The sequence below is a fragment of the Vulpes vulpes genome, chromosome 12 (assembly GCF_048418805.1).
Source record: "Vulpes vulpes isolate BD-2025 chromosome 12, VulVul3, whole genome shotgun sequence".
Classification (NCBI taxonomy): Eukaryota; Metazoa; Chordata; class Mammalia; order Carnivora; family Canidae; genus Vulpes; species Vulpes vulpes.
The window spans coordinates 183,692,906-183,716,012 of record NC_132791.1 but is presented as its reverse complement, the minus strand read 5'-3'; the positions used below and the strand labels follow the sequence as shown (position 1 = coordinate 183,716,012).

The 23,107-nt window shown below is 49.4% G+C and overlaps 1 protein-coding gene, 1 long non-coding RNA gene and 1 pseudogene across 2 annotated transcripts; 2 read left to right on the top strand and 1 right to left on the bottom strand.

The window, feature by feature from the left end:
- Positions 1–1,255: 1,255 nt before the first annotated feature.
- On the bottom strand, positions 1,256–23,032 carry LOC140594809 (uncharacterized). Its single transcript, XR_011996147.1, has 3 exons — positions 22,779–23,032; positions 19,758–19,858; positions 1,256–5,189 (listed from the first exon to the last, which is right to left on the bottom strand). It is a non-coding gene; the product is annotated as an uncharacterized lncRNA (long non-coding RNA).
- CES3 (carboxylesterase 3) lies at positions 10,276–11,845 on the top strand. The gene is given in 6 exon segments (XM_072731758.1): positions 10,276–10,287; positions 10,359–10,521; positions 11,187–11,321; positions 11,467–11,545; positions 11,654–11,676; positions 11,679–11,845. Coding segments are annotated over 6 exon segments (579 nt in total).
- On the top strand, positions 21,942–22,897 carry LOC112929398 (eukaryotic translation initiation factor 4E type 2-like; annotated as a pseudogene).
- Positions 23,033–23,107: the final 75 nt, after the last annotated feature.

Here is a 23,107-nt window from a genome sequence, read left to right as displayed (position 1 = left end):
AGGGAGAGGAATGCACCCCACCTGAGAGGCTGCCAAAGACAATCTGGGAAGGTGCACTGGTTATTTTTCACAGAGGGGAGTTTGACCTTAGACCTCTTCTGCTCCAAGTGTCAGCTGGAATCCTAGGAGAGAATCTGACATCTTGTCTAGGAATGATCCTTGCCCTGTTCCTCACTGACCAGGACTTCTGTTTGAAATAGTCAATATTTGCCAGTGCCCCACACTCTCCACACATCCCCCCACCATCCCAGCTCCCAGCCAGCCATGTTTCCAACACTAAGGCCCAGAGGGGAGTCCTGCCTTTACTTGGGGTAGACAGTGTCCCAGAGAGACAGACACCCTGACAGGCCATGCCCTGAGGTAAGAACAGGCTTCCATTGGCTCTGGTTCTGTGCCTTGTGTTTTCACACATGCAACCTCACTTCAACCCTGTGGGGTGGTTCCTATTATCACTGTTTTGTGGATAATAAAACCAGACGCAGAACTCTGAGTATAAGGTCACACAGCTAGCACTCAGCAGAGGCAGGATTTGAACACAAGAGATCTGGCTTTTACATCACATCATCCCAGGATTTGGAAGAGGACTTAGTTGTGAATAAGAATCTTCCTGCTCCCTTTCCTCCATTCTCTCTACCTGCAGACCTCAGATCCTCCTGGAGGAGCCTAAGGGCCTTTTGAGGGCAGTGCCCTGCTTCTGCCCCGTTATTTGAGGAGTCTCAAGAGAGTGGGTCTACATGAGAAAGTCACCCCTAAATTATACCCTGGGTATCCTCAGTCCTCGGGCCCTGGCAGGGCAGCCTAGGCCCAAGGCCCTGAGGCTTTATAAGAGTATCAGCCAGAAAACCTGAGTGGCTCAGTTGGTTAAGTGATCTGCCTTTGGCTCAGATCATGATCTCAGGGTCCTGGGATCAAGTCCTGCATCAGGCTCCCTGCTCATCAAGGAGTCTGCTTCTCCTCTTCCTGCTTCTCTCTCTCAAATAAATAAAAATATTTTTTTCTTAGAGATTTTATTTATTTATTTATGAGAGACACACACAGAGAGAGAGGCAGAGACATAGGCAGGCCTCGATCCCGGGTCTATGGGAGAAGCAGGCTTACTCCCAATGTGGGACTCCATCTCAGGACTCTGGGATCGTGCCCTGAGCCAAAGGCAGACATTCAACCACACTGAGCCACCCAGGCATTCCAATAAAAAATCTTTAAAAAAATTTTTTTAAGTAGTTAAAAAAAAAAAGAGTATTAGCCAGCCACGATAGAAAAAGAGCTTGCCAGTTTTTCAAGATATTAAAACATAGAATTACCATGTGACCAACAATGCCATTCCTAGATGTATACAGTCAAGAGAAATCAAAGTATAGGAACTCACAGAAACTTGTACAAAATTGTTTGCAGCAGTAGTACTCATAATAGTCAAAAGGTAGAAACCACTCAAGTGCCCATCACTAAATGAATGGATACACAAATCGTGATATAGCCATTGAGTGAAATATTAGTATCTAGCCATAAAATGGACCAAAGAACCAATTCGTGCTACAACTTGAATGAACCTCAGAAGCATTATGCTAAGTGAGCGAAGCCAAACACAAAAGGCCACATATTGCCTGATCATTGTTATGTGCTATATCCCAAATAGATAAATCCAGGAAGACAGAAAGCAGGTTAATCAGGTTATCAGGTTATGGGGAGTTGGGGAAGGGGTGTGTAGGAATGGGAATGATTATTTAATGGGTATCGGATATTTTCCTGAGGCAATGAAAGAGTTTTGTAACTAGAGAGATGTGGTAGTTGCATGAAATTGCAAATGCACAAATGCCACTCAATCATATACTTTAAAATGGTTAAGGGGATCCCTGCATGGCTCAGCGGTTTAGTGCCTGCCTTCGGCCCAGAGCGTGGTCCTGGAGTCCCTGAATCAAGTCCCACATCAGGCTCCCTGCATGGAGCCTGCTTCTCTCTCTGCCTATGTCTCTGCCTGTGTCTCTGCCTCTCTCTGTGTGTGTCTCTCATGAATAAATAAATTTTAAAAATATAAAAATAAAATAAAATGGCTAATTGGGGACTCCTGGGTGGCTCAGAGGTTGGGCGCCTGCCTTCAGCTCAGGGCATGATCCCAGGATCCTGGAATCAAGTCACACATCGGGCTCCTTGCATGGAGCCCGCTTCTCCCTCTGCCTGTGTCTCTGCCTCTCTCTCTCTGTGTCTCTCATAAATAAATAAATAAAATCTTTAAAAAAAAAAAAAAACCCTCAGTGGACCAACCGCCCCGTCTGGCCAGTGGCCAGCCCTGAGCCCTAGTGCCTGGTAGTCAGGCGGGGGAAGGAGGGCTCAGAGAGTGTACCTTAGGGGTGTGGATGATGTGATATTTGGGAGGGGGAGGGCAAAAAGCCTGGCCCTTGGAGGTCTGTAGTCCCGGGTTCAAATTCTAGCTTTCCTGACTCCGTGAACTCCACCAGACCCTGGGCACTCATTGCAAGACACACACCCCACTGATCCAAGGAAGTGGTTGGCAGTGACCATGGTGCGGGCACGAGCAAGCCAATAGGCGTGGTGCGGGGGCTGGTGTCGAGTCCTGCCGGCCAAGGGGGTGCCTGAGCCCTGATGCAGGATAGACGCAACGGAAGGTGATGCTCTTTTTTAAATTGAGGTTAAATGTACATAATATATAATTAATCATTTTATTTATTTATTTATTTATTTATTTATTTATTTATTTATTTATAAAGATAAGAGTGGGACTTGATCCCGGGTCTCCAGGATCACGTCCTGGGCTGAAGGCAGCACTAAACTGCTGAGCCACCCAGGGATCCCCTCCACTGAGGGTTTTATGACATAACCCTTTAGAGACTGGTTGTGCCAAGGGCAGGGGTCTTATTATCCCTTTCACCGCTTCTGCCTTCAGTCAGTTGTGAGGAACATGGGGATTGGGCCCAGGGTCCTGGGCTGGATGGCCTGTCTGCTCCTGGCTTTCCCTGCTACAGCCACTGGTAAGATATGCCGGCTGGGCCTGCAGAGGTGGGAGCTTCAGAGTTGGTGGGAGGACTCACGTGGGGAGGCAAGAGTGAGGTTGGGCCTGGCGGGAGTGGGCAGCCTGCTCAGGGAAGGAGCCCTCAGGTCCAAGAAATGCCAGCAGTTGTGTGCATCCTCTCCGGGCAGGGGCTCTGCCCTTGTGGTTGCCTGGGATCTCCAGAGCAGCCCTGCCGGAGGACATGACTGTCCTTGTGTTTTAAGGGCACCCACGATTCATTTAATCCGTAAGACACAGACACAGAAGTGACGATCATGAAATGTCTACTGACAGTTTCTAGAACAAGTGGCATGCAGGGAAGCATGGGTCTATCAAGAGGCAGAGGAGGGGGAAATGTGGGCAAGAGCCTTTACTGTTTGCTGGGAGAAGGAAAAGGCCAGGGGGCTAAGTGGTTCGGTTCCGGATTGGCAAATTTGAATATTCTCAGTGGCCTCTGGGGCACGGGGTTGTCTCTAGATATCTGGTATCCAGCCCTGGGGTCATTAGGGCAAGTGGTTGGCAGTGGGGAATCTGAGAAGCTTACTGAGGAGGTGGCTGGGAGCCTGGGCTCCGCATTGGTTGGTTTGCATCTGAAAGACACCTTTCAAGAAGTTGTTGGCTGGCCCTGGAGCCCACGGTCACTGGAGTCTGCAAGTCTCCCGTGTCAGAACATCAAAATAAAGAAAATGAAAAGACATGGTTATCACACCTAATGCAGCAGACAAGACATCTGAAGGTGAATGGATAGGCGAGGCCCAAAGCCAGGCCCAAAGCCCCACAGCCCGTGTTTGGGTCCCAGAAGAGACTAGTTCAGCCTCAGGGGACTGGTTTGGCCCAGAGGCGGTGTTAGACTTGCTGACGGGGGAGGAGAGGGGCCGAGGTCAGAGGTCATCGCAGGGCCCACTCACAGGCTGCCTGGGAAGGTGAGGGCGCCGAGGGTCAAGGGCTCAGAACGGGGCTCACGGAGCAGGCGCTGGAGAACCAATGCTTAGTGAGTCCATCTGGCCCCCCATCAGCTGCGGAGACTGCGAACCCATTCAGTGGCCCTCTGTCCCGCCCGCAGGGCCTGAGGCCCGCAGCCTGAAGGGGACACCCCCCTGGGGGTGGAGGCCGGCAGGGGGCGTGAAGGGCACTGACCAACGTCTTCCTGTGGGGCCCGGCCGCTCCTGAGCCCCGCGCCGGGGCCCTGCGTCCTGGGAGGGTGTGGGGTGCCCGCACTGCCCCCGCCAGGTGGGTAGCCCGGCGGGGGGGGGCGGGGGGCAGGCTGCGGGGCGGGGCCGGGGGCGGGGCTGCTGCGGACCGCTGGGCCCTGGGCTCCTCCTTGGCGGCAGGCGCCCGCAGGATCTGGAGGCGACGGACCACAGCAGGCGTCCGCAGGACCACAGCAGGCGCCCGCAGGACCACAGCAGGCGTCCGCAGAACGGAAAGCCGCAGCTCTTGCCTGTTTCGGAGCACTGCCGGGGCCTCAGCCTCCACCGCCCGCCCGGCCCGTCCCCTCCCCAGCCAGCTTCTCAAACTGCCTCAGGGGTCCCAAGAACGCCCGGGGTTGGAGGGAGGGCAGCCGGTGTCCCAAGAGCTGGGCCTCACTGTCCCGTGACCTCCCTGCAGGTCACGGTATGGATCCATGGGGGCTCTCTGGTGACTGGCGCTGCCACCCCCAAGAGGGGTCAGCCCGGCTGCCCACGGGCATGTGATAGTGGTCACAGGCCGTACTGCCCGGGTTCCTAGGCTTCCTCGGGCGAGGTGGCCGCCCAGGGCTCCTTGGCTTCCTCAAGTGAGGTGGCCGGCCGGGGGTTCCTTGGTTTCCTCAGCTGAGGTGGCCGCCGGGGTTCCGGGGTTCCGTGGCTTCCTCAGCTGAGGTGGCCGCCGGGGTTCCGGGGTTCCGTGGCTTCCTCAGGTGAGGTGGCCGCCGAGGTTCCTTGGCTTCCTCAGGTGAGGTGGCTGGCCCGGAGTTCCGTGGTTTCCTCAGGTGAGGTGGCCTCCCAGGGCTCCTTGGCTTCCTCAGGTGAGGTGGCCGCCGGGGTTACTTGGCTTCCTCAGGTGAGGTGGCCTCCCAGGGCTCCTTGGCTTCCTCAGGCGAGGTGGCCGGCCCAGGGTTCCGTGGCTTCCTCAGGTGAGGTGGCCGCCGGGGTTCCGGGGTTCCGTGGCTTCCTCAGGTGAGGTGGCCGCCCGGGGAGAGGCCAGCCTGTGAGGGGAAGTGGGGAACGAGGGTCCAGAGCTTGAAATCAGATTTCTCAGGCCAGGGGTTGGCTTGAGACCAAGGGCCCCTCCCCCATGCCATCCAGAGCAGAGAAGAAGGCTCCCCGGGGCTCAGTCTGGGGCAGGGGCTCTACCAAAACCAGAATTATACAGAGAACGTGGTCTCCTGGCCAGGAACTGTTGACTGCTGGTCTGGGGCCAGGACCCCGGCAAGGGACAGGGGCAAGGAGCTAGAGGCCTGGTAGCCACTGCCCAGCCCGGCACATCTACACCACCTGCTGGGTGTGACTCCTAAGCGTGCCCCACAACCGGTTTATGGGACTTGCTTAAGGTTACCCGGCTCAATTTTCCCAAAGCAAATATTTCCTTCTTGGGGGCGAAGCTTTTGCTCTAAGTAGCCTTCTGGGCGGTCCTGATTTATAGCATATTCATGCCTTGGTGTCTGGTTTATACATCAAGCTCTATGATACTGGTTAGTATGACTCTGCACCTGAGAGACTAAATACCTGAGACTTTCAGGTTTCGGACAGTATCAAGCCAGTGGGGGAGATCATGCCCCAAGTGCCTTCCAGTACCCTCCAGGTGCACGGAACTCCCTACACAAAGCATTAACATCATGCTTTCCTTCTGAGCATCTTCCCTGTGAGTCTCCTTCTTCCACTCCTCTTCACAGTGATTGACATTAATGCCCACAAAACCTTCCACAAAGGGAGGGTCTCATCATAATATTCCTTAATTTCTGCACTTTGGCACCTTCTGGTTTTTTATGACCAAAGCTAATAGGGCAGTGGACATCTTCACGTCCATAGCTTTTGTCCTTTGATTTCTTCCTTTGGGATTTATCTCCAGGAAGGATATTTGGGTGCTTGCTGGATGCCAGGATCATGCAATCTTGACACTCGTAGGACAAAGCTCGTAGAAGTTTCCAGGCCAGATATGTGTCTGCAGTGCATGGTGTGTGTGTGTGTGTGTGTGTGTGTGTGTGTGTGTGTAATGGCAAAATAGTACTTAGGGGAAACAGTGCCCTAGACTCTGGAAAGCCGCCCCGGCCCCACACAGTCAACTTGGAGCCATGAATTGAACAGTGAGAAAGAGCCAACCTGGCTGGTTCCCAAGACCCAGGCAAGCCTGCCTGGTGCAGGATGCTGTGCCTGGGACTTTGTAGTCAAGGATGTTTCTCAGGAACTGACGGCTCCAGGGGCTGCTCACCTCCTCCCTGGCACAGGCATTGTCTCCACTCTCCTTGTTAGCCATACAGGCACAACTGTAGACTTTTCAGCCAACTAGATGTTTACTAAATGTCCATGGCAAAAGCCTGAGTCCTGAAAAATAACTCATACCCCTCTGGAGACCTCTCCACCTCTATGTAGTGCCACTGGCATAGCACTTTGTGAAATTGCTTGCCAATTTAAACTACGGCCAATAACTTGAGGCTACAGGTTTTATTACAACTTTACCAGCATTTGCAGACCATAATTTTTAAAATATCAACTTTATTGAGATGTAATTTACATACCATAAAATTTACCCTTTTAAGAAGTGTATAATTCAGTAGGTTTGAACACATCCACCAAGTTGTGCAACCATCACCACTATCTTATTCCAGGACATTTGCATCACCCTGAAATGCAGCGCATACCTGTTAGCGGTTACTTCACATCCTGCCTCCCCCAGCCCCCAGCAACCACTGGTGTATTGTGGCAAATCTGTGGATTTGCCTGTTTTAGACATTTCAAGCCATCTCTGTACCTGAAGTGGGGCTCAGACTCACCACCCCAAGATCAAGAGTCATGCTCCACCAACTGAGCCAGGCAGGGGCCCCCTAGACATTTCAAATAAATAGAATCCTACAATATGAATGAATGAATGAATAGTCCTACCATATGTAGTTTTTGTGTTTGACCTCTTTCACCTAATATGATGCTTTCAAGGTTCATCCATGTTTTGGCATGTATCAGCACTGCCTTCTTTAATATGACTAAATAGTGCTTTGTGTGGATATAGTACAATTTGTTTATCCATTTATCAGTTGACAGTCCTTTGGGTTGTTTCTACCTCTTTGTTTTGTTTTGTTTTGTTTTAAGATTTTATTTGTTCATTCATGACAGACACACAGAGAGGCAGAGACACAGGCAGAGGGAGAAGCAGGCTCCATGCAGGGAGTCCGACGTGGGACTCGATCCCGGGTCTCCAGGATCACACGCAGGCTGAAGGCAGCGCTAAACTGCTGAGCCACTAGGGCTGCCCTGTTTCTACCTCTTTGGCTACTATGGATACTCCTACTATGAACATTCATGTACAAGGGTTTTTTAAAAAAATATTTTTATTTATTTGAGAGAGAGAGAGAGCAAGCTCACGAACAGGGGGGAGGGGTAGAGGGAGAGGGAACAGAGACTCCTTGCTGAGCAGAGAGCCTGATGCAGGACTCGATCCCAGGACCCTGGGATCATGACCTGAGCAAATGGCAGATCCTTAGGTGACTAAGCCACCCAGGCACCCCATGTACAAGTTTTTACACCAAGTGTATGTTTTATTTTCTCTTGGTTATATATCTAGGAGTGGCATTGCCAGGTCTTATAGTAACTCTGTTTAATTATTTGAGGAAGTGCCCATTTTCCAAGTGACTGCACCATTTTATTTTTATTTTTTTTTAAGATTTTATTTATTTATTCATGAGAGACACAGAGAGAGAGGCAGAGGGAGAAGCAGGCTCCATGCAGGGAGCCCGATGTGGGACTCGATCCCGGGTCTCCAGGATCACGCCCTGGGCTGAAGGCGGCAGTAAACTGCTGAGCCACTCGGGCTGCCCTGTATGAGGATTTCAATTACTCCTCATCCTTGCCAACACTCAATTAGCTCTCATTTTGATTATGGTCATCCTAGTGGGTGTAAAGTGGTATTTCATTGTGGTTTTGATTTGCATTTCCCTAATGACTTACAATGTTGAACATCTTTTTATGTGATTATTGGCCATTTTTATATCTTCTTTGGATAAATGTCTATTAAAATCTTTTGCCCATTTTTAAATTGGATTGTCTTTTTATTGTTGAGTTGTAAGAGCTTTTCATATATTCTAGATATAAGTCCCTTATCAGATAAATATGATTTGCAAATCTTTTTTCCCATTTTGTGGGTTGTCTTTTCACTTTGTTATGGTATCCTTTACAACACAAAAGATTTCCTTTTGATGACATCTGATATATTTTCTCTTTTGTTGCTTGTAGTTTTGGAGTAATATCTAAGAAGTGATTGCTAAACCAAAGTCATTGAGATTTACCTCTATGATTTTTTTAAGATTTTATTTATTCATGAGAGTCACAGAGAGAGAGGCAGAGACATAGGCCAAGGGAGTAGGCTCCCTGTGGGGAACCCAATGTGGGACTTGATCCTAGGACCTAGGGATCACACCCTGAGCCAAAGGCAGAATTCTACCGCTAAGCCACCCAGGTGCCCCTACCTCTATGATTTCCTCAAAGAATGTTATAGTTTTAGCTCTTATATTTAGGTCTGTGATTCATTTGAAGTTAATTCTGTATGAGTGGGGATTCTTTGCATGTGGTTATCCAACAGTTCCTGAGCCATTTGTTTAAAAAAAAAACTTTCCCTGGGGATCCCTGGGTGGCGCAGCGGTTTGGCGCCTGCCTTTGGCCCAGGGCGCGATCCTGGAGACCCGGGATCGAATACCACGTCGGGCTCCCAGTGCATGGAGCCTGCTTCTCCCTCTGCCTGTGTCTCTGCCTCTCTCTCTCTCTCTCTCTCTCTCTGTGACTATCATAAATAAAAAATAAAATAAAAAAAAAATTAAAAAAAAAAAAAACTTTCCTTATTGAATTGTCTTGGTGGGGGGATCCCTGGGTGGCTCAGCTATTTAGCGCTTGCCTTTGGCCTGGGCGCGATCCTGGAGTCCTGGAATCGAATCCCACGTCAGGTTCCCGACATGGAGCCTGCTTCTCCGTCCTCCTGTGTCTCTGCCTCTCTCTCTCTCTCTCTCTGTCTATCATAAATAAATAAATCATTAAAAAAAAAAAAAAAGATGAATTGTCTTGGGGATCCCTGGGTGGCTGGGCGGTTTAGCGCCTGCCTTTGGCCCAGGGCGCCATCCTGGAGTTCCGGGGTCGAGTCCCGCATGGGGCTCCCAGCATGGAGCCTGCTTCTCCCTCTGCCTGTGTCTCTGCCTCTCTCTCTCTCTGTGTCTCTATGAATAAATAAATAAAATCTTTAAAAAAAATAAAAATATAAATGAGGTTATATACTTCCCACCCAAGGAAACTGGATGCTGTATTTGAAAAGTCTACCAGGAAGCTAGTATTTAGAAGGTACTCAAGCTATGAATATTTCCCTTCCTTCTTTGGAACCCCCAGAGTCCTTCCCATTCATCAACCTCATCACTGTTCTCTGGAGCTCTGGGGAGCCCCCAAGATTTGTTCTTTCACTAACTTTCTGCTTAACTTCTACTGGGCAATCAGTCGCTCAAGACCAGAACCCTTAGCTAGGAACTTCAGGTAGACTGCCACACAACCCTGCCAGGCAGGAACTGACTTCCAGGGAGGCTCACCAACCTATCTGAGATTACGCAGCCAAGCAGCAATCACAGCTTGCATTGACTCCAGATCTGAACTTATTCTGCCCACTCTCTAGAACCCCCAAGGGAGGCAGGGGCCCCTGACACATGAGTCCTAGAGTATGAAAGAGGCCATGCTGGGGGTGCTGGGTGGCTCAGTGGTTGGGCATCTGCCTTTGGCTCAGGGCATCATCCCGCATCCTGAAATGGAGTCCTGCTTCGGGCTGCCCCCAGGGAGCCTGCTTCTCCCTCTCCCTGTGTTTCTGCCTCTCTCTGTGTCTCTCATGATTAAATAAATAAAATGAAAGAAAGAAATAAAGAGAGAGAAAGAGAGAGAGAGAGAGAAAGAGAGAGAGAAAGAGAGAGAGAGAGAGAGAAAGAGAGAGAAAGAGAGAGAGAAAGAGAGAGAGAAAGAGAGAAAGAGAGAGAGAGAGAGAAAGAGAGAGAAAGAGAGAGAGAAAGAGAGAAAGAAAGAAAGAAAGAAAGAAAGAAAGAAAGAAAGAAAGAAGCCATGCTGGAGGGTGTGGGGCTTCTTGAGAGGGTCTTCTGGGGCTGTGGGACCCGAGCAGGCCCGACCCTGGCCTCCTGCCCCAGGATGTGCCCCCTGAGCTGATGCCCAGTATCACAGATGAATACCTAGGCAGCAGTTCTGATGCAGAAGCCAGACGTGACGACTTCCAGGAACTTCTGGCTGATATTATCATGAACTTGCCTGCCTTGAATTTCTCTAGAAGCTTCTAAGGTGAGCCTATCCCCGTTCACCTGCCCCACCCTTTCCATTTCAGCCCAAGAGCTGGGTTATCACAGGAGACATGGCCTGACACCCTGTTGCTACCCCCACACCCCACTTCCTCTCTGGGATGCAGTGTCACCTAAGGAGAGGTGACTCTGGCAGGTCACTCTGCAGGTGAGTAAACCAAGGCTCAGAAAGGTGCAGTGATTTGTCAAATGTCACCCAGCAGGACCCATCACCAATTCTGAAGAATTTATTGGACTCATGAGTGATATTTCCCATGTTTAGCACTTCTCCTGGGAGAAAAGTATTGCTTCCTCCACACCTGGTAGCTAGTCCCTGACACAGCCCTAGAACAGCTCCAAGCTCCTAGCTTTGTGACCTTGGGCAAGATACCTAGCCCCTCTGTGCCTCAGTTTCCTCATTTGTAAAATGGCGACAGTAACAATCTAATTTGTATGTTCTCAGGAGGATAAAATGAACGATTACACATAAAGTGCATGGAATGGTGGGTGACAGCCAGAAAATGCTCAGTAAATGCTTGCTGATAATGATGTTGTCATCAGTGTGGTACTGGTATTGGTGTAACTACAAGCTGGTCCTGCCAAAGGCAGGACCTGATCAGGCTTAGGGTACCTATCTCCGATGCAGCCCTCGCCACAGATTCTGGAGTCCCTGCCTTTTTTTTTTTTTTTTTTATGAGTTCCAGCATTGACCCAGTTCCTTTGCGAAGATCAAGCCAGCGTGGATGAGGGCTGACCATGGGGCTGAGGTTGCCTTCATATTTTGGGGTCCCTTCCTCATGGATGAGAGCTCCCTGCTGGGTAAGGACAGACAGACATGCAATCCCCGGGGCTGCAACAAGCTAGGGTGGGGCTTGTAGGCACACAGGTCTCCAGTCAGCACAGGGGACCCTTGAGTTCTCTCCAGGACCCACATGACCCTGATCCAGGTCTGTTCCTCCAATAGTCTTTCCAGAAGCTCCAGAGGAGGAGAAGCAGCTGAGCCTCACCATGATGGCTCAGTGGACTCAATTTGCCCGGACAGGGTGAGTAAGCAGGCAGGCACACCTGCCTTTGGGCCTATACTACTACTCAGATCTTCTTCTAGGGGACAACGCAGGAGGCCTTGACCTTCATTCATTCCTCCCATCCAGGGACCCCAAAGGTGAGGGGCTGCCTCTTGGCCCTCGTTCAACCAGTTGGGGCAACACCTGGAAATCAGCCTGACACCACGAGTTGGCCAGAAGCTAAGAGAAGCCCAAATGTGGTTTTGGACAGAGACACTTCCCGCCAAGATCTGGCTGCAGCAGTTGCAGAAGGGCAGGAAGGGGCGGGATGAGCTCTGAGGGGTGGCAGAGACACAGCTTCTTCTGCTAAGAAACTTTAATTTAAACCAAGCTGATGTATGTCCCTTAAGGAAGCAGCCCCTCCATGACTGGCATTGTGCTCTGTCGAAATGCCACCTACTACCTACTTCAGGGACCTTTGTACAAACTCCTTTTTCCTGAAGTGCCTTTCCTCCTTGCTTCGTGGCTGGTTCTGGCTCATTCTTCAAGCTCCCCAGAAGACCCCCCACTCCTCCAAGCAGCCTTCCCTGCCTTCTCTGAGCCTGAGTCTGTGTCCATTAGAGCATAGCCCACGCCAGGCTAGTATTGTCTGTGTCTGTGTCTCTTTCACCTCTCTGAGAGTGGAAGTCAGCCTGACCCCACTCCACGTCTCCCCCAGAAGGTTTGGGCAGGACCTGGATTCAGGGATGCTTGATGAGCAGTAAAAGGTAGAGAGTATGTGAATGGTGGCTGTTGGATGTGAACCCAGGATCTTCAGCCACCAAAGCTATGCTCAGTCCTGCACAGAAGTCCTCATTGGTGGAAGGGTGAATGGACAAGTCAGTCTTGGGGTAGAGGGAAGTCCTGAGACCTTGGGGGAATCTAGCCTAGAACATATTTTAGCCCCCAAAGCAGCAATTGCCCCCCAAAGCCTGACTCAGACTGAGGAAGGTCCCTTTCTCCATGTTGCCCAGACACAAGACAGAACAGAATCCAGCTAGGCCAGAGCCCTGCCTCTTAGGATATGAGATGTGAGTTTCCAAGCCCTGGTGCTGCAACCCTTTATGGCCTGGCTCAGCTCCTCCCTCCCCTCCCAGCTTGGGGAGACCAACTTCTAGGGGAGCTCAGCACAGCCCCCACAGTATCTACCAGGACACAGGAGAACAGGTTGGGGAGGGTGTCTGGACTATTGCATCAGTCAGGCTGTTGTCCCATAGAAAAGAAGAGGCCTACCCACTCAGGCTACGACAGGTAAAAAGGAACCAGAGGTTTTTGAGTGGGAGCAAACATTTCTTTTTTGAGGATCAGTGTACCGTTCCCTTGAAATATCTAGATCTTATTTTATTTATTTTTTTAATATCTAGATTTTAATACATATCACAAGGACATTACCTGCCACCACTCTCTCCTTCTACAGGCCCAATCCCACGTATACCCTTTCTCAGTCAGACTAAGTTCCTGTCTGCTGAGGGTTACATGAAAAGCACTTGTAATTGGGATCAGAGCTGTTCAGGGAGATCCATTTTGGGGATATAGGGGGAGACACATAAAACCAAAGGGGCTCAAGTCATGCCACTTGCCTGCTCAAAAGCTCCCTGTGACTCCCTGCCACCCTTAGGGCATGTCCAAGTTCTTCCCCTGGCATTGAAGGCCTCCCATCCCATCCCCTTCTCTCCATGGGGGCAGTTTGGCCCCACAAGCGAGGAGAGAGCCTGACAAATCAACAAGGCCCAATCAGAGCCCTCCCCTGGGGACACAGAGGGCTGTAGGGACACAGAGGTAGAGGCCAGCCCTGCGGGGGGACATGGAAAGGAGGGACATCTAAGCTGAAAAAGGAGAGCAGAGATTACTCCAGTGTACAGGCCAGAGCAGTGGACCCGAGCAACAGGGAGCAACAGGACAGAATGTTCCTGGCAGAGGGAAGAGCAGGCACGAAGGCCTGGAGGTTGAAACCTACTGAGGAAAGAGTTCTAAAGGCTGGAGAGGGGATCCCTGGGTGGCTCAGCAGTTTAATGCTTGCCTTCCACCCAGGGCGTGATCAAGGCCCGGGATCGAGTCCCACGTAGGGCTCCCCACAGGCAGCCTGCTTCTCCCCCTCTGCCTGTGTCTCTGTCTCTGTCTCTGTCTCTCTCTCTCTCTCTCTGTCTCTCATGAATAAATAAATAAATAAAATCTTTTTAAAAATAGAAATAAAAAAATAAAGCTGGAGAGGTCAGCAAAGACCAGACTCTGAGGAGCCTTGTGGGCTGCAAGTGTGTGGACTGCACTTGAGGCCAATGAAGGGCCTTGGAATGGTGTTAACCAGGGGGTAACAGGAACCGGTTGGGGGCGGTAGTGAGAGCGGGGACTGGAAGAGCAAGGAGGGGACCAGTGTGGGCCTCCAGTTAGGTGGAAGGCACTGGTTGGCTCTAGATTTAGAGTAGACGGATAGACCTGCTGACTGATGGACACAGAAGTAAGGGGAAGGAAGACTCTCCAGGGGCTGCCTAGAAGCCAGCAGGCCCAGGCTGGGATTCAAGGACCATGTGGGATGTATAAAGAGGCCTCCTCTCCAGGCCTGAGGGAGCAGCACACTTGGGAGTCATGGGTGGGAGGGACCATTTCCAGCTTTGGTGTCACCATCACCAGAGGGCTCTGGAAGGTGGGCCTTGGACCATTCTCTCCTTCCCTCTCCTGTCTCGAGTCCCAGCTTCTACGGTTTTTTCCACACGGGAAAGGAGGGGCGGCCTGACACCACTCCAGGGGCTCAGGGGTGGAGGTGGGGGGAGGCGCTCATACAAGGTAGCTGCTGCTGGTATTTCAATCCTTTTTATTCTCTCTTCCCTGGGCCATCGATCATCGAACCCCCCCTCCCCTGCTTGCCAGAGCGTCCTTGACCAAATAACGGCCCTGCCCTGAGGATTCAGCAGCTACACAGAGCTGAGGGGAGCAAGGCAGGGGGCACCCACAAACTCAGGCCAGGTCCTGCAGGGAAGGGACTGGTGGGCCCGAGAAGCCTCCTTGGGCTGGGGTCACAGGAAGGGCCACATGAGCTGTGTGCGTGTGCACCAGGGGTTACTGCAGGATCACCTGGACAAGGTACTGGCAGATGCTCCCAGGAGACACAGACGAGTGTGTACATACCCAGTGCCAAACTTAGTTACTCACAGGCACAGGCAGTCTCACACACACACACACACACACACACACACACACGCATCTATACACACACCCTAATATGGTTCCAATTCAGTTATGCAATTTACTAAATTTGTATCTCTGTACAAGTTATTTAGCTTCTTTGTTTCTTAATTTTTCCATCTACGAAATGGGGGCAATGATCATGTCCCTTTTCATAGATCTGCTGTGAGCATTGAATGATAATTAGCTGTAAAGTGCCCAGAAGAATGCCTGACACACAGCAAATGCTCAGTAAATGCTCTCTGGCACAGATCCGGACACAGCCTCAAATCATACCATCCTTTGAATCATATGGCTCCCTTGACTACAATTTTGGCCAGGCCCAGGGCACAGAGCTATCAGCTGGTCAGGACTCACGAGGAGACTTGCTAACTTCTCCTCTGTGTCAGGTTTAGTGGCATCCATCCTCTCCCTCAGGCCTCTGGACAGTCCCCTGTGGTCCTCAATGGTCCTTTAGGGTCCTGAGTGGATCCTCATTTTACAGATGAAGAAACTGAGAATCAGAAGAGAGAGTACCTTGTCTAAGGCCACACAATGACAGAGCCAGACTCATACCTAAGTCCACTGGCCTCTAAGTTATCCTTCCCTCTTCAGAATGTGCCCTCATGTCTAGAACGAGCTTTGTCTAAAGTCATCACCCGGAATGCCTGGGTGGCTCAGTGGTTGGGCATCTGCCTTCGGCTCAGGGTGTGATCCTGGTCCAGGGATCAAGACCCATGTCGGGCTCCCCGTGAGGGGCCTGCTTCTCCCTCTGCCTATGTCTCTGCCTCTCTTTCTGTGTCCCTCATGAATAAATAAACAAAATCTTTAAAAAATAAAAAAATAAATAAAGTCATCACCCAAAGGCTGGGAGGAATCTGACTCAGTGTGATTGACCAAGCCCCTGTCAGGCTCTCTGTGACCCTTGTACGAAACAGGAGTGAAGCTCCTGGCCCTTTCTAGCCTCACAGAGCTTCACCCCAAGTCAGTCCTCAGGAGTCCTCAGGACCTCATTCCTGCAGGGTACCCCTAGTCCCCTTGGGGCCAGCTGAAGGCACTCCTGCGTCTCAGGCTGGACGTGGAGAGTGGCACTGTAAATGCCATGGCCAGAGTTTTGGGAATGGGATAGCATTGCAGGCAGCAGCAAGAGGGCCTGAAGGTATCCCTGACCTTTGAAGTCAGGGGTGGGACGGTACTATGTTAGGGCGACCTGAAAAATACAGGTGGGCAGTGGGAATTCCTCGATCTTCTCCCAACTGGACCAGGCATTCAGTGATAGCAGGCTCAGGTCCAAGCTTCTCAATAAAGCAATTGAAGAAAAAGGGAAAGCTGATATGAAACAGACTGATAAAACCAATATTTTGGCCAGGATTTGGATCAACCAGAACTCCCGTGCATTGCTGGTGGGAGTGTAAACTGGTACGACCTCTTCGGAAACTGCTTGGCATTATCTGCTCGAGTTGAGAGCCACAACACTGTGACTCAGCAATTCCACATCCCTCCACGAATTCCGCTTGGTAGACATATACTGAATGAATGTGTCCGTATGTTCACCACGGGAGACATGTCGTGGTGTAGTCACAGGATGAAATCCTCTGCAACAATGAAATCGAGGAGAGCACTTGACAAGATCAGCACTGGGAATTATACTATATGTTGGCAAATTGAATTTAAAACAAACAAACAGGGGATCCCTGGGTGGCGCAGCGGTTTGGCGCCTGCCTTTGGCCCAGGGTGCGATCCTGGAGACCCGGGATCGAATCCACGTCGGGCTCCCGGTGCATGGAGCCTGCTTCTCCCTCTGCCTATGTCTCTGCCTCTCTCTCTCTCTGTGTGTGTGACTATCATAAATAAATAAAAATTTAAATAAATAAATAAAACAAACAAACAAAAACCAACGAGATCGAACCATCCGCGGCTACACAGGACACCGTGGATGCGTCTCACTGACATGATGTGGACTGAAAGTAGCCTGACGCAAGAGAGCATGTGCTGTCGGCTACACTCGCCTACCCCTGGCCCGTAGGCTTCCTCAGTGCTGTTCATCTTTGAGTCCTTGCTAGCCAGAAGGTCCTGGAGATTTCTTAATGGTGCCATCCTGATGGACACACACTCCCTCTGGGTCTGCAGCTACTACCTTTGATGCTGTTTGGAATAGAGAAGGGTACCCCTCCCCCCCGCCCTTTGATAGACCCTGGTGAGGGTCATCGCTGACCTGCTTGAGCACAGGATCTCAGAACAGTAAAATGATTCTTCCACCCAGGAAGGTACCCTTTCCTGCCTCCTATGGGTGGGAAGTCACGTCAGAACCCTGGCGGGACAGTAACTTCTTGCAAGATACATCCAGGAAGGCAAAAGAAACAATAGCAAAAATTAACTATTGGGACTTCATCAAGAGAAGAAGCTTTTGCACAGCAAAGGATACAGCCAACAAAACTAAAAGACAACCTACAGGATGGGAGAAGATATTTGCAAATGACCTATCAGGTAAAGGGCTAGTTTCCAAGATCTATAAAGAACTTATTAAACTCAACAGCAAAGAAACAAACAATCCAATCATGAAATGGGCAAAAGACATGAAGAGAAATCTCACAGAGGAAGACCTAGACGTGGCCAACACGCACATGAGAAAATGCTCTGCATCACTTGCCATCAGGGAAATACAAATCAAAACCACAATGAGATCCCACCTCACACCAGTGAGAATGGGGAAAATCAACAAGGCAGGAAACCACAAATGTTGGAGAGGATGCGGAAAAAAGGGAACCCTCTTACACTGTTGGTGGGAATGGGAACTGGTGCAGCCACTCTGGAAAACTGTGTGGAGGTTCCTCAAAGAGTTAAAAATAGACCTGCCCTACGACCCAGCAATTGCACTGCTGGGGATTTACCCCAAAGATTCAGATGCAATGAAACGCCGGGACACCTGCACCCCGATGTTGATAGCAGCAATGTCCACAATAGCCAAACTGTGGAAGGAGCCTCGGTGTCCATCGAAAGATGATGGATAAAGAAGCTGTGGTCTATGTATTAAATGGAATATTCCTCAGCCATTAGAAACGACAAATACCCACTATTTGCTTCGATGTGGATGGAACTGGAGGGTATGATGCTGAGTGAAATAAGTCAATCGGAGAAGGACAAACATTATATGGTCTCATTCATTTGGGGAATATAAATAATAGTGAAAGGGAATATAAGGGAAGGGAGAAGAAATGTGTGGGAAATATCAGAAAGGGAGACAGAACATAAAGACTCCTAACTCTGGGAAATGAACTAGGGGCGGGGGGTGGGGGTGAATGGGTGACGGGCACTGAGGGGGGCATTTGACGGGATGAGCACTGGGTGTTATTCTGTATGTTGGTAAATTGAACACCAATAAAAAATAAATTTATTAAAAAAAAAAAACAGAACCCTGGTGGGTCCAGAACCATGACCTCTACCTTCCCCCCAGGCCCAACTGCAGGCCAGCTCCAAGCAAGGCTCCTCTCTGCACAGGATGGAGACTGTGACTTCACCCTGTGATCTGGCTTCTAAGAACATTCCACCTCACTTGTCAGACAGGTCTGTTTGTGTGGAAAGCCCAATAGTGGACCAGATGGGGCTTCCGTCTTCCCTTCAAAAAACAGGATGCTGCGTGACTCAGGACAGGAGCCACCTAGTGCTACATATCAGAATCACAGATTTTTAATCCTAAAATAGTGTAGCACCAAGGCCACCAAGCTGACCCAGCTACCCCCATTCTACGTCACCTGTGCCCCCTGTGAACATTGGATGGAGCCTATGTGAGTCCTACACCCCACTGAAGTGCTTGGCCTGACCCAACCCCTCCCCATATGGACCAGATGAAAGGTTGTACCCTCCACAGGGAGAGGTAGCAAGAGTAGAGCCAGGTGTCGGCAGGACTAGACCTTAAGGTCCACACAGAACTGGCCAAGTTGTGAGGCACCAGGGTGGCTCAGCCAGTTAAGGGTCTGCCTTCAGCTCTGGTCATGATCTTGGGGTCCTGGGATCAAGCCCCATGTCAGCTCCTTGCTGAACAGGGAGTCTGCTTCTCCCTCTCCCTCTGTCCCTCCCACCCCCACTTGCGCACGCGCTCTCTCTCTCTCAAATAAATAAAATCTTTAAAGAAAGAAAAGAACCAGCCAAGTTGCTGCACAGCTGAGTGGAGGAGTCAATATGTGACTGGCCCCTGGTCTGGCAGATGGACTCACAGTCCTGTCTGCCTTCTCTACCACTCCCTTCCCTTGTCCTTCATCCCCCAGCTTGGCCTTTGCTTTGAATGACACATGCTTAGTGCATTCAGGTAAACCAATCTCGTCAGATCCTAGGCAGAAGAAACAAGCAGCTCTGTCACCTCCCCTAAACAGGACTCCATACTCCTAATGATGTGGCCATAAAAAGACTCAATAGTGCTGCAATATTAGCATGTATACACTTTTCTACTCTGCTTTTTTCACTTAAAATATTGTCATAAGCAGTTTATTATTTGAGTGTACAGTTATAATTTTTTGGTCTAGTCCTATGACACAAATGATGCTTCCAATACTCACTATGGTACATACGACGACAGATCATAAAAGTCCTTGTTTTATCTTTTTTAAGATTTATTTATTTATTTATCATGAGAGACACAGACTGAGAGAGAGAGGCAGAGACACAGGCAGAGGGAGAAGCAGGCTTCTCTCAGAAAGTCTGATGTGGGACTTGATCCTGGATTCTGGGATCACAACCTGAGCCAAAGGCAGGCGCCCAACCACTGAGACACCCCCCCCCCCTTTTTTTAAGAAAAAGTCCTTGTCTTAATGAGTTTCTGAATCTTTTCTGAGTCAAAGCATGTGAACACAGCTGTTACACATTGTGCCAGATTACTTTCCCAAGGCATTGTATCAATTTATCCGTCACCAACAGTACATGTGAATGTCCTTTTCACTGTATCTTTGAGAGAATTGGGTGCCATCATTTTTAATTTTTTGGGTAGAAGTTGTAACTCTCCGATTTAATTAACATTTTATGCTGTCTCAAAAAGTGGAGTGTTTTCATAAGTGCTTACCTATAGTCTCTGGATAGCAAGGCTGGGATGAGTACTACTCCATGGCAGCTCTTATTCAGGGGTGTAGAGTACTTTGCTGCATGCTCAGGTGCCCCCAGAGTCTGGAGTGAGAACAGTAAAATATCACCACCTAGAACAGGACTCTGAGGAGAGTCTCACTGTGTGACCTTGAGCAAGTTATATAACCTTTTGAGTTTCCATTGCCACATTTGTATCGTGTAGTAATAATAACACTTACCCTCTCCATTTTTTAGGAGGATGAGGTGAGATGGTCCATGTAAAGTGTCTGGCACAGTGCCAGGTTATAATAAAGGATCCGTAAATCATGGCTGTTGGCTAGTCAATCATGAGTGGACCCAGGCTTCAGGACAAATCCAGGTAATGTGGTAGAGATTGAATTCAACTTGGTCTAATTCATATTTAGTCCAAGAGCTGGCTAAGATGTAAATCTGCTAGTAGAGTGTCTCTGTGCCTGTGTGTGATATGTGAATGTACGCTACATATGGATACATTGTGACCTTTATAAAACTGCTCTTACATGCATATATATGTATGCAAATGCATTTACCTCTTGTATTTCTGCAAGTTTTGTTGTAAATGAGCGGAGCTCTCCTGTATCTATGTATGTATGGATTTGTCTGTACACATGAGTCTTAATGAGAGTAGGCATATGCATGAAAATGCCCATATATGTGTGATTTCTTCCCAGAAGTGTGCCAGGTAAATGTTAGCAATCAGAAAGAGGTATGGTGATATCCAATATCAGACAAAGGCAGAATCAAAATCAATGACCCAATGCTATTGACATTAAATGATACATTAAATGACAGAAAAATAATTCATATAACAGACATGAACCGTTATGCTCCTACCAACATAGCATTGAAATCTTGAATCAAATAATGAGAGAGAAAATACTGAGAGAAACACAGAAAAAATGGGCAAATACACAATTGTGAAAAGCTTCAAGCTGCAATTGGTGCTGATGCAGATGGGCCAGAGTTCTTTCAGGGGCCAGGGTGATCTTTCTCCTCTCTTCTAGGTGCCCTGCACACCATGGAACCTCCAGTGGTTACCAAATATGGGACCCTCCAAAGAAAATAGATGCATGTGGGGAAGACACCCATCAATGTCTTCTTAGGAGTCTCCTTCTTCATTCTTCCTGTGGGTTTTCATAGGTTCGCTTCCCCAAAGCTCCCAGAGCTTTAGGAAGGAATCAGAAATGCCACTACCTATGCTCCTGCATAACAGCCAAAGAACTACTATCTGGAAGGTGGGCAGACCCTAAGGAGGGAAGTGGACCAATGACTGTTTCTGGGTCAGGGTTTGAACAATTCACTAAAAAGAGTGTACTATGTGGCCATAAGTGGGCCAGGGATCCATTCTGGGCCTCAGTTTCCAAACCCATATAATGAAGTAATTGGCCCAGATGGTGTTTAAGGCACTGATAATGCTGTTCTTGGCTCTCTCATAGGAGGAGGTGCTCACTGGTGTGCCCCAGGACCTTCTGGAGAACTCGGTTCTCCCAAAAGTGTGTGAGGAGCAGTTCATTGTTTCTTTCTCTCTTATATACACACACACACCATCCTCAATGAACCCTGAGCTCTTGCTTCTCACTTGGGGCTTGAACCCAAGAACAAGCCCACATGGCATATCCAAGCCTTCCCTGCAGAAGGGGTTTCAAGATGTGGAGGTCACAGGCTCATATTCAGTTTTAATGTTCCAGAATTTATTGCAACCTCTAGCAGGGCTCAAATACTGAGTCGCATGAGCATGCTGAGATAATGACTGCCCTTTGCTGCCCTGAGCTTGGGAAATTACCCAGGAGAAATGTATTTATTTACTCAGACCATTGAGTAACCAACCCACTGTCCTGAATATTCAATGGCAATCATCAACAATCAGTTGGTAAACATTGGGGTTAGAAAAATGTCTACCTGAGATGCCTGGGTGGTTCAGCGGTTGAGCGTCTGCCTTCAGCTCAGGGTATGATCCCGGAGTGCCAGGATTGAGTCCCACTTCGGGCTCCCTGCATGGAGCCTGCTTTTCTCTCTGCCTATGTCTCTGACTCTCTCTATGTGTCTCTCATGAATAAAGAAATGATATCATTTCTAAAAAAAGAAAAATGTCTACTATGAGAACCTGGGTGTCAGTTGATATTAAAAAAGTACACCTGGAGGCAGTGGCGACGGCGGCAGTGAGAGGATGAACAACAAGTTCGACCCATTGAAAGATGATGACAGTGGGGACCATGATCAGAATGAAGAAAACAGCACACAGAAAGATGATGAGAAGGAAAAAACGGAACAAGACCAAAGTCAGGGCAGCAGTAAGAGGAAGGCTGTTGTCCCTGGGCCAGCAGAGCATCCCCTGTAGTACAACTCTACTTTCTGGTCTCCAGAAGAACCCCCGGTCATCCCACCAGCTCACACAGCTATGAACAAAATATCAAATAGATGGGCACCTTTGCCTCTATGGAGCAGTTCTGGAGGGTTTTTTGTTTTAATTTTTATTTATTTATGATAGTCACAGAGAGATAGAGAGAGAGGCAGAGACACAGGCAGAGGGAGAAGCAGGCTCCATGCACCGGGAGCCCGACGTGGGATTCGATCCCAGGTCTCCAGGATCGCGCCCTGGGCCAAAGGCAGGTGCTAAACCGCTGCGCCACCCAGGGATCCCAGTTCTGGAGGTTTTATAGCCACATGGTATGTCCCGGGGACCTGACAGGCCACAGTGACTTCCATCTCTTCAAAGAAAGAATTAAGCCCAAGTGGGAGGATGATGCAAATAAAAATGGTGGCAAGGGGATTATTCAACTGCGGAAGGGCTTGGCATCCCGTTGCTTGGAGAATCTTATCCTGGCCATGTTGGGGGAACAGTTCATGATTGGGGAGGAGATCTGTGGGGCTGTGGTCTCTGTCTTGTTGCAGGAGGACATTATTTCAATATGGAATAAGACTGCCAGTGACCAAGCAACCACAGCCCGCCTCTGGGATATGCTTCAGCGAGTGCTTCACCTACCTCCCAACACCATTATGGAGTACAAACCCCACACTGACAGCATCAAAATGCCAGGCAGTCTGGGCCCCCAAAGGCTCCTTTTTCAAAACCTCTGGAAGCCGAGGTTGAAGGTGCCATGACCTTCTCCCTCTCTGGATGGCACCATCATTGAAGCTGGCATCGTCGGAGTCTCTTGTTCTGTTGGCGTGCTACCTGGAAGATCCTTCTGTCCTGGACAAGAGGAATTGGAAGAGCATTTTATGTTTTAAGAACAGGCTGATACACAGCAGCTACAGCAACAGCTGAGATCACTTAATAAATGGTGCTAAACTAAAAAAAAATTTTAAAAA